Raw genomic sequence first — 11,693 nt, forward strand, 5'->3', positions numbered from 1 at the left:
CTAAAATGTGGGTTAGTAGAACCAAAGATAATATCATCCACATATATTTGACAAACAAATAGTTCACCATTTAATATTTTAGTGAATAAGGTCGCGTCAATTTTGCCAATCTCAAAACCCTTTTCAATGAGAAACTTTGTTAGGCATTTCTACAAAGCTCTAGGTGCTTGTTTAAGACCATATAAAGCTTTGCGAAGTTTGTAAACATGATCGGGTTTCTTAGGGTTGACAAAACCAAGAGGTTGTTTAACATAAACTTCCTCTTCAATTTCTCCATTGAGAAATGCACTTTTAATACCCATTTGGTAGAGTCCTATCTTGGTGACTTACATAAGCTAGAAGAATATGAATGGCTTCAAGTCTAGCAATAGGAGCATAAGTCTCACCATAGTCCATACCTTCGACTTGCGTGTATCCTTGGGCTACGAGACGTCCTTTGTTGCATACAACTTGTCCATCTTCATCTTGCTTGTTCCGAAACACCCATATTGTACCAATGATATTCTGCTCGCCTTCTGGTTTTCAAACAAGTGTCCAAACTTGGTTCCTCTCAAAGTTGTGTAGCTCTTCATGCATGGCATTCACCCAATCTGGATCTTGTAGAGCTTCTTCTATCTTCAAGGGTTCAATGCTAGATATGAAAGAATAATTCTCACAAAAGTTAGCTAATTGAGATTTAGAGCGAGTGATTCTCCCATTCTTTATGTCACTGTAGATTTGTTTCAGTGGATGATCTCTGTCCACTCTTGCTCTAACTCTTGACAACTTCTTCTTGTTTGGTGGAGGATCTTCTTCTTCATCATCATTATCTTGAGCATTGTCATTGGCGTCATCTTCTCCATGTCATTTTTCGGTTCGCCTTGACGTGAAGTAGGAGCTTCCACTTGAGTTGATGAAGTGCTTTCCTTCACCTCCATGGGACGAATCTTGCCAATGGACAAATCTTTGATAGCTTTCGAAGGTTCCTTATCTCCTATATCAATTGGCAATTGTTTGACTAGCAAACTGTTAGTCTCATCAAACTTCACATGTACCGTCTCTTCAACTTTTTGAGTGAAGTTGTTCTAGACACGGTGGGCATAAGAGTTTGATCTCTAACCAAGAAGGAAACCTTCATAAGATTTAGGTGCAAATTTAAATCGATGATGCTTATCAAGAATACAACACTTAGAGCCGAATACTCGAAAGTATCCAACTTGGGGTTTGTTACTGGTGAGTAGCTCATATGCCGTTTTACCGAGTAGCTTGTGCAGGTAGAGTCGGTTTATGGCATGGCAAGTTGTTTCCATAACTTCTGCCCAAAAGTGTCTTGGAGTCTTGTATTCATCAAGCGTCATTCTCGCCATCTCTATGAGCGTCCGGTTCTTCCTCTCAACAATTCCATTTTGTTGAGGTGTGTACGTCGTCGAGAACTCATATGAGATACCTTCTTCGTCAAGAAAATTATCCACATTATTGTTCTTGAACTCCGTTTCGTTGTCGCTCCGAACCTTCTTGATCTTCACTTCAAACTGGGTTTGAGCTTTTCGAGCGAAGTTCTTGAAGATCATCTGTACCTACGACTTACATTGAGAAAGAACACCCACATAAATCTAGAAAAATCATCAACGATGACTAGACCATAAGAATTTCCACCGAATCTCTTGTAAGCATTGGGACCAGAGAGATCGATGTGAAGCAGCTCGAGGGGACTTCTTGTGGTCATGAGGTTCTTCATGGAATGACTTCCTCCAACCTATTTTCCTGCTTGACAGGTACTACAAAGTCTATCGTTGTCAAAGATAACATCTTTAACAGCAATAATATGATCACATTTAATAAGTTTGTCAAGATTACGCATGCGAACATGTCTTCTATGCCATAACCAACCTTTAGAAGATTTTGCAACAAGGCATGTACGGGGTTTGGATATCTTAGAGAAATCAACAATGTATAGATCACCTCTACAGAAACCAGTAAAGACGATGTTATGATTGTCGCTATGAAATACTCGGCATTCAACTTTCGTAAATAGCACATCGAAACCAAAATCTTCTACTCTAGATACGGAAAGTAGATTGTAGCTAAGAGATTCTACTAGCATTACATTCTGAATAGAACTGTCATGAGATATGACCACCTTACCGAGACCAAGTACCTTACCTTTGGGATTATCTCCAAAAGATACATACCTTCGAGGTCCATGATTCGGTGTGATTTCATGGAACATGTCTTTATCTTCGGTCATGTGATCAGTGCATCCAGTGCCAAGAACCCACTCCTTACCACCAACCATGTAGTCTTTAAGGTTAGCCATAAGACTGAGATTCTTCATGGTCTTCTCATACTTGGTGTCGAAGTCCTCGGGATCATCGTAGTAGCCACGTTCTGCATAGTCATCATCGGATAAAGTTTCCTCGTAAGAGAAAAATGTTTCATCAGAAATTTGACTATTAAAATATTCAAGTTTATGCATTCGAATGGCTTCAACAATGATGTTGTTGATGGTATATGACATTTCCTTTGGCACGCATGAGGTCACAAAGCTCAAATAAGCATTTGTCAAAGTTCGAATCGGTTGGTTTCATTTTATGGAAAGCAATGTATTTGTGAACAATGATATCAAGATTTTTCAAGGAATAGTTTGGATATATTTCCTCTAAGTCTTTCCACAAAGTATGAGCACACTCAAAGTTTTGCAACTAATTAAGCACGTTTCTTGGTAAACCTCTAATGATAAGATTGATGGTGTTGAGTTTGCCAAGCATGTTAACTTCATCATCATGAGAAGGATGTATGGGGCCAATGGGAGGCGCATAGGGATATTCAATATACTTGCGCAAATGGAACTCATCGAATATAACAAGCATTTAGTATTTTCATTGTCTAAAGTACTCCCCATCAAGAATAGGCACTCTACAACTAAAAATCTGGGAACTAGTCACATTTATCTTCCTCCAATGGATGTTAAACCAAGGTTTTGGAGACCTTGCTTTGATATCAATTGAGGGATCAATAGAAGATGTGTCTAGAGGGGTGAATAGACTACTTTTCAAGATAATTTTTTAACTATTCCCAATTTTACTTGAGAGGCAACTACGACAGTTATGACAAGTCAAATACACCCTACACATGCAGTTCTAATAGTACTGCAACCGAAAGTAAACATGCAAATGTAAATAGAGGAGTAAGGATGGGACATCAAACGCATGAGGTTGACACGAAGATTTTTGGCATGGTTCCAATAGGTGGCTCTATCGTACATCCACGTTAGTGGAGACTTCAACCCACGGAGGGTAACGGTTGCGTGAGTCCATGGAGGGCTCCACCAATAGAGGGTCCAAAAAGAAGCGGCCTTGTCTATCCCACCATGGCTTCCGTTCACGGAGGACTAGCCTTACTCATGGTAGATCTTCATGAAGTAGGCGATCTCCTTTCCCTTACAAACATCTTGTTTCAACTTCACAACACGAAGTAGGAGTCTCCCAAGCGACACCTAATCAATCTAGGAGGCACCACCCTCGAAAAGGTAATAGATGGGGTAGATCAATGAACTCCTTGCTCTTGTGCTTCTAAATATAGTCTCCTCAACACAGATCTCTCTCACACATAATATGCATGGGTAGGAGAGGTTGATTTGGTGGAAAGTTGTTTGGGGAGGCTCGATATCAAGATTCAAATGATTGGATTGGAATATCTTGGTCTCAACACTTGAGTAGGTGGTTCTCTCTCAGAAAATGGATCTGGAAATGAAGTGTGTGTTCTCAGTGCTTCTCCCACGAATGAGAGGTGGGTGAAGGGGTATATATATAGGCAGCAGCCAAAATCCAACCGTCACACACAAAAGAGAAAACTCGGTGACACCGAAGTGGACAACTCGGTGGTACTGATTAGCACTAAAGTGGTGAAGTTTTGAATTGCGCGGAGACCGATATATAAAACTCGGTGGCACCGAAAAGGTGACTAACGATCAGATGACCAAACTCGGTGGCATTGATACTCAAACTCGGAAATTCCGATTTTGTGTATCTTGGCAACAGAATGTTGGTCACACTGAACTGAGTAGCACCGATGCAGTTTCGGTTTCACCGATTTGGTGGGAATGGCTAGGGTTCTGTCTTAGGTTCAAACTCGGTGGGTCCGATGTGGCACTGTTGGTGACACCAAATTTGTGAATGTGGAACTTGACAGAGTGGATATGTTGGAAAAATGACTGAGTGTTTTGGTGGCTAACTTTGAGCATTTGAGTAATCAATTCATTTTACTACCTCACCCCCTTTTAATAGTATTGGCTTTCTTATGGACTCAAAATTGATTTCTCACAAATATAAAATGAAGAGTCTTCTAGCTTGAATATTGAACCAATATTATTCCTTTCTTGCATCCAGGGGCATCTCCACCTAAACCTTAAGCCATAGCTCTTCATGGACTAAACCTGAAATATCTAGGTAAAAGTGTTAGTCCAAGAGGCAATGTATGTTGTCATGAATTATCAAAATCACCAAGGAAGCATATGTGCTTTCACATACGGTTTATTTTAAAATTCGGTTTGGAAAACAAAAACCAAAAATAGCAAGCTAAAATTGCTAACCGATTTTTTGGTTAATCGAAACTTTGGTTCAATTTTCGGTTTACTACCGAACATTATTTATAGTGCTGTAGCAAGTGTTGTTACTCTGAGCATTGAGCACCCCCAATGTCTTATATCACCCAGCACCTTGCCCCTTGTGTACTGCAAGCGATGTGGGACTAAATAAATATGTTGTACACTCCACGAATCACCAGAAGTACTAGTGTTTGCGTTGGGCCTTGCAATTTGTGAAGGGCCGAGACCAACTATAGTATTTAGTCATCTGTACTATTAAAAGCACGAGAGGGCAGATCCAACTTACAATCTAGACCGTTTGATTACACCATCAAGGGCCTAAAAACGTCGTTAACGAAAGTTACTTTTGTTAACGAACCACGTCGCGCACGTCTCGCCAATCGACCAGGCCCGCGCACGTCTTCGCCCCTGCACCCTCGCCCGCCCACCTGCGCACCCGCACCCGCCGTGTCGCCCCCTACGCCGTGCCCGTCCGCCCGCTCCCACGCTCACGCCCCAAGCCCGCCCACCCCCGCCGGCTCCGCCGGCCCCCACCCGCCCCAAGCCCCCTACGTTGCGCCTCCCGCTCCCGCACCCAATTAAGCCCAGCGCCCGACCGCCCCCGTTGCCCCCCACGCCATCGGCCCCCGGCTGTCCGGCTGGCCCCCACGTCGGTGCACATGCCCCTTGCCGCCCTCGTGCCGACGCACAGACACCCCGCTGCCCAGCCACGCTGCTGCGGAAAGAGGCTCCCTGGTGGCTCTCGAAACCCCGTCGATCCCTCTCTATACACGAGGATACCCAGCCTTCAGGCACCCACGCGGAACGGATCGGGCGAGACGCAGAGACAGGCCAGAGGAGAGGAGAGGAGGATCCCACCGCCGATCTTTAGCGCCCAGCCGCTGCCGGAGCTTCAACGCACAGCCGCTGTCGGAGCTTCAATGCCGGCGTCTTCCTCCGGCAGCCTATCTTCCCCAGGTGATTCCTCCCCTCTCCGCCACTCCATCCCCTAGGGTCATGGATGGCGGCCTTCTTCCTCCTTGCATTGCATGGGCATGGTGTGTTGTTCTTGTCCAGCTTATCTTACTATTCAAGAGATTTGATATTGATTGACACACTGTTGGTCGAATTTTATTAGAAACCACTACTAATGTTGCAGTTCATCAGTCTGGAGCAGACAATTTCTTTAGAGATCATTGTATTTTCCTGAGCAGAACTGATGTACTTGAAGCTTTAATCATCATAGAACCCACCATGATAGAACTGATGTACCTAAGCAGATTTATTAGAACCCACCATACATTTTATTTCTATAGATTTATTAGAACCCACCATGATAGAACTGACGTACCCGAGCAGACAATGAGAGAGATCTTGTCATCTCTTCTCCTGGCACGAAGAACTTAATCATGGAGTGGATTGAAGGTACACAATTTCAGATTTGTACCTGCAGAGGTGCGCTTAGTAACGATAGTTCTTGGCTTCATTTACCGGAACATCGCTAGGTCCTTACATGATCCTTATTTGATCAAATTGTTGGTTAGTACTTCTACAGGAACATGGAAACCAAAATATGTGCTTTGTATCCATTCTTATCATGTGTGTGCTCTCAAAATCAAGCTTCATGCTACAATGGCCAATATAACTTAAACGAACAGTCGTCTAACGTTCTGAAGATGCCTCACCATGCAGTATGTGTAGCTAACTGAAGATAAATTAATGATTTATGTTCATGTATCCTTTTAATACTGGTTCTTTTTTTTCTGTTCATGTTATGCAAGCTGGATTCATCAGTTTTCTTTGGCTAAAAGTCAATTGACATGTCAATATACGCGAGCATGTCTTTGCGTTTAGGAGTTGAGAAGACTTTGGGTGGACGCCAAAGGAAAGGTGAATCAGTTGATGTAGGTGAATTTTCTTGAAATGAAAGTGTGGCTTCTTAAATACCAAGCTTATATGGACGTGTAGGGAAAACATTTTGATTTGCTTCTCTTATGGAATAACGCTTCCATTTTTCATTCTAGGGAATAAAGATTCAGAACATGCTGAAATTGAATGAAACATATATTCAATTGAAGAACTGTGATACAATGGGATATTTGTGATTGCAAAAACGTCAAACTGGAGGCGAGTAAGGCATTCTCCTCTCATGTGCAGAACCCGTTGTCCCCTCTTTTGCAATCTGTCTTGTCCCCTGGTGCTTCATTGTCCGGGTGATGGTCGGCGAGGTCCATATTATGTGTCAAGTTCTGTCTCATGGGGAATAGCATGGGGTGCGTCACTAGCAGTACAGGCATACGGTGGTCACCAGTATCACGCCAATCACATGACAAGATACTCCACCGGTGAGGCAAAATCCCCCTGTTACTCCCTCCAAATTGTTCTCTAATTGATATGTGGACAGCTGCTTCATGCTTCGATCTATACACAATTTCTTGGGATGGATGTAGGGATATACAGTACATGATGTGCTTAATTAGTTCAAGTTTCTGCTCTCAGTTTTTGTTTCTTTCTTGATAAAATTCCAAGGTTTCCTTGTGTGGTTTCAATGATCTTTTTTATTCAGGCCAAGTTTGATCAAACCGATGATTTGTTGTACTTTACTGCTTGTGAGAAAGGTTGATCTCATGTTGTTTATTTTGCAACATAGGGAACTTTTTTTGTAGGACAGAAATTTGGTATCGATAAAGAGGTCATGACTGAGGTACATAAAGAGGTGAGAACTGAAAAATCGACTTAATTGGTTAGAGATATATCGTTTGTACTTTTTATCAGTTCAATCTTTATGCGAAGTACGTGTGTTTTGTTGAAAGTTGTTGGTTCGCGACAAGTTTGATCGGCATGGCAAAGCGAATATATGAAATGTGCAATGTGCAAAATAAAACTAATACTTCCACTGAAATTTCTTGAGGTTACGATGTTCTAATGAAAGGAGGACCCAACGTTTTGAGTTTAATACGGACACTTAGTTTTGTGGTCTTTACACCATCTCTGAAGATAGACATATGAGGAGGCCATGTTTCTGCTGCCACATGTTCCTTTGCTGGTGTGGTATGAGAATTCCCTTGTTTGCTTACACATTCTGAACTACGGATATTGCAGAAAAAGGACGTCGTGGATCAGTTCCATTGCCAGGACCAACACTCCGAGGATCACGGTAGCCTTGTCGGACCAAAAGAGTTCCCTGATGGAAATGTTCTGTCAGAAGACGATTGCAGCACACCTTCATGCTCAGGGCTTGGTTTCAATACGCTTAGCGCGGCACTGCCCCAAACAGAAGAGGAACTCAAAGAGATCTGAGCTACCACTATTATTCAGACTGCGTAAGAGCCCTCCTAGTATTCACCTTTTTCTCTGTAGATTTAGCCATTGTCCAGTGTGTGTGTTTTTTATACATTTTGAACATTCTAAAGATCCATGTTCCAAGCAAAACTGCACTTTCATCTCAATGTGTAGGGTTATATTAGGGGGGTTGCTATCTGTAAAACGTCTATGTAAAACAGGACCTTGTGCAGTCACTATGGTATAAGATAGAGAGTGGTTAGCTTTATGTAATGGCTATGCTGTTTCAATAGAAGTAAGAAAAAACTACAACTGAATAATCCTGATACATGGTCCTCAAGTTTGTATATTAGAGAAGAGGGGTCGGCAAGGAATCACCAACTATCTATAGTCTTTTTTTGAAATCACAATATAAAAAAAGTCTATAATCACATAAATAATATATATTGGTACGTGCAACCATAATATATTAGGTTACCGCAAAAAATTCTATAATCACACATACTGCAGGGTTTAGGGTTTAGGGGTTTAGGGTACGTGAGACATTAGGTTACCGCCAAAACTACATGCTACTTGAGAAGTCAGTTGTAATAGGTAAAGCACCTAGGCGGATAGGTAGTGACAATATCGGTCGTAGAATGCAAATTATGCTATATGGCTCTGCCCTAAGTTATCAGTGTAGTTATGAACTATGGTGTTGTGCCTGTGCAGTTTGATATCTGGTACAAAGCAAATGTTATGACTATTATATCTTATAAACAACGGTCAATGCCACGGCGGCAGTGGACAGACAACCACAGAGGCCTCGATACATCAAATGTCAAGTAGATTTACATGGGATCTCCTCCAACACAAATATATTTGCAATCGTCAATATTCATTTCTTTGACTCTTCTTTTGGCATATTGAATATATATTATGCACTCTCGATGGAAAGTTATATGTCTAATTATCTTTTCTTATCACCTGGAGTGCCTAAAATCAAAGATAAGTACAACCCTGCAACGTGGATGCTTGAGGTTAGTTTAGTTGCTGCAGAAGTACGCCTGAGTATGGAATTTGCTGACTACTACAAGACTTCAGATCTATACAAGAAAGAAAAACATGTTTGCCCTATGGTATAAATAAAGACTCTCCTTTAGTGGTGAGAATAAAAAAGGAAGAAATTTACTATTTGCAATTAAAATTTATTAGGTGAACTGTAGAAGGTGACTTTGTTAGAGAAAGGTTCAGAACCCACCCTTTCTTACTTGCAGGATTCAGAATATTTTGGCTTTGGAGCCTTTTAGATGTATAGAAAGAAAGCAAAATTGCACAAATACCTCTTCAGGTCATTATGTAGAGTTGGAATTGGTCATCTATACTATTCATCGCTAAGTGTACCCAGTCCACACCTGCACGGCAGGTCACCGGATTAGAGAGGAATAATTGATATGATGTCTTGGTAATTGCAGGATGTATTTTTAGGGAGTAAACACAGCCTGTTGGTGATGAGTTCTGCATTTATTTTAGCTTTTGTTGATCTTCTCTTTGTTTGGAGTAAATTTCTCACTGATTTTCTTATTGCAACTCATTTACATGAACGTAAGCCTGAAGACGACCCATATAAGGGTATATCTGAGAGACATACGGACATGTCTACGAACTCATCTCCAATTTATATTTGAGGTATTCTTTTTTATTGTGTGTTGTAGAGATTAATTCTTTCATATTTTTTAGAACAATTTATCCATGATGTGTAAACGTTGTTGGCATAAACTGATTATCAGCCTTATGTGTGGCTTCATCCAATAGAATTCCCCAGCCTTAAATCCAAAATCCCGAAGTGCACATATCAATCACGTTCAACACAATCTTGGATAAATTAGCTTGTTTTCAGGTCAAGATATGATTTTTTAAAGTGCAGAAATAAACTAGACATGGTTAGTCTGAGGTATTCCTGGATGTTTTTTCTTAGTTTCAATCTATTATTTTTTGTCTTTTGAGTTATGGCGGTAAAATCACACACACGAATCTTCGTGTAAAATCAATGGCGTATGAGTTAGATGTGACTTGGTTAAATCTCATCTAGATAAGAACTACACACTCCCTTAAAAGAACATACAGTTGCCCACTAGACATACTTTGCTAATGGTACGTAAGAAGAGATGATCAGTTGAGCACCAATCACATGGAGAATTTATTTATTTTTTATTTTGCTTCAACAGAGAATGCATTTATTTAATCATTTAACATAAGAAATACCTTTAGTAGTATTCCGTATCCAAAATATCTAGCCTGGCTTGTTTTTACTGTTAAATCTGCTGGCCAAATGATGTAACTGATGTGATCTGGTTTGTCCTTTGCATGAATTCAGCAAGGTCTCGAGGCCAAAATTTTGTATTCTCCTCGAGATTACCTAGCTGAGGGCACTTCAGGTCATTATGTACGAATACCTCTTCAGGTCATTATGTAGAGTTGGAAATGTTCATCGTGGAAATTGTTTACAAGTAAGTATTTAAACACATTCTACTTTACTTCCAAAATTGCTTAGAATAAGTATAATTAGTTTGTTGGATTTGGGAAGTGAAATTGATAGGTTAATCTGTCTTATTTTAAGTGGAGTCATATTCTTCTGACTTCTGTCAAACTCTTCCCATTTTCTGTGTGTGGAATCCCTTCATTAGGTTGTACAGATCGTGTGATACTACTAATGAAAGAGTACAATTTGATATTGAGCCCTGTGGCAAGCATCTTGCCACTGGTGGGCAGGTTTGCTTCTCATGTTTTCTGTTTGTTTTCGTTCTTATTCCAAACCATTGAACCTTTGAAACATGATTTTTGTGTTTTGACAGGACGGCATGGTCCATATTTACGACCTTCAAGGTGGCCAGTGGGTGAAAGGCTTCCAAGCAGCTGCTGGTATGTGTTTCTAAATTTCTGTCTATAGAGCGGTTTACATAATATATATGCAATTCTTCTATGGTACAGCCCATGTGATTTTTTATCTCCTTGCTCTTAGATACTGTCAACGGTTTCTCCTTTCATCCATACCTTCCTCTTGCTACAACATCATCTGGGCACAAAAGATTTGGTATGCAAGATGAATTCGAAGAGGAATCGAGTTTGGCAGGTGTGTGTGAATGTTCTAGACTTCAAGCATTCAGAATATGTTTATGTTGCTTCAATGGCAGGTGCTACACACTTCTTTATGATTTATCTTGCACATTTAGGCGATGAGAACTCCTGCTCCTTTTGGAAGTTTTCTTGCTCACAAGAAGCTTGAAACAACATCAAGCCCTAAGTTGTGGAGGGACAGGCGAACATTTTGGATTGCAGATGCTGGAGGTACATGGTGTAATGACATCGGGCTATAGCTGTGGGTGAGCAAGAACTGGATGCAGACCGCTAAAACGTGAACTGTACCGATGAGTTACTAGAGAATTTGCCGGCTTATCCTATTCCAGGCAGACAACTTACCGTGCTGGGTAACAAGCTGGTAAAGCATGATAGTACGATTGTTTTTTGGGGGATATGAGCTGATATTTTTATCATGGCATGTAAAGATGGTATTTGTGTGCATAAACACCTTGTATGTCGGTCGATTAGGCCCCCATTCAATTCGAAGTCTTATTCACCAATGTCTCGTCATTTGCAAGTTTTCGCTGGGAACTTGGTTCGCTCTAACTTTCCACATGCCCATGGCCCACCTATGATCTTGTGTATACATTTTGAATTTGGTTTTTCTTTTAAGTTCCACAGCTGCAATATTTGTACTTTTTTTACTTGAACGCCCACGACTCGAGCATATCTGCAAAGCATTTGCTTGTCTTTTTTAAAGGTCACTTTTGGATTTTTTTATCAACAC

The 11,693-nt window shown here is 40.9% G+C and overlaps 1 protein-coding gene across 1 annotated transcript; it reads left to right on the plus strand.

Moving 5' to 3' along the window:
- The first annotated feature begins 5,244 nt into the window (after window positions 1–5,244).
- Window positions 5,245–11,111, plus strand: LOC123405458. Its single transcript, XM_045099133.1, has 5 exons — window positions 5,245–5,542; window positions 10,446–10,597; window positions 10,681–10,747; window positions 10,848–10,958; window positions 11,059–11,111. Exons 1-5 carry the CDS (start codon window positions 5,245–5,247, stop codon window positions 11,109–11,111), a joined length of 681 nt encoding a protein of 226 aa, XP_044955068.1.
- Window positions 11,112–11,693: the final 582 nt, after the last annotated feature.

Source organism: Hordeum vulgare, chromosome 6H (assembly GCF_904849725.1).
Source record: "Hordeum vulgare subsp. vulgare chromosome 6H, MorexV3_pseudomolecules_assembly, whole genome shotgun sequence".
Taxonomy (NCBI): Eukaryota; Viridiplantae; Streptophyta; class Magnoliopsida; order Poales; family Poaceae; genus Hordeum; species Hordeum vulgare.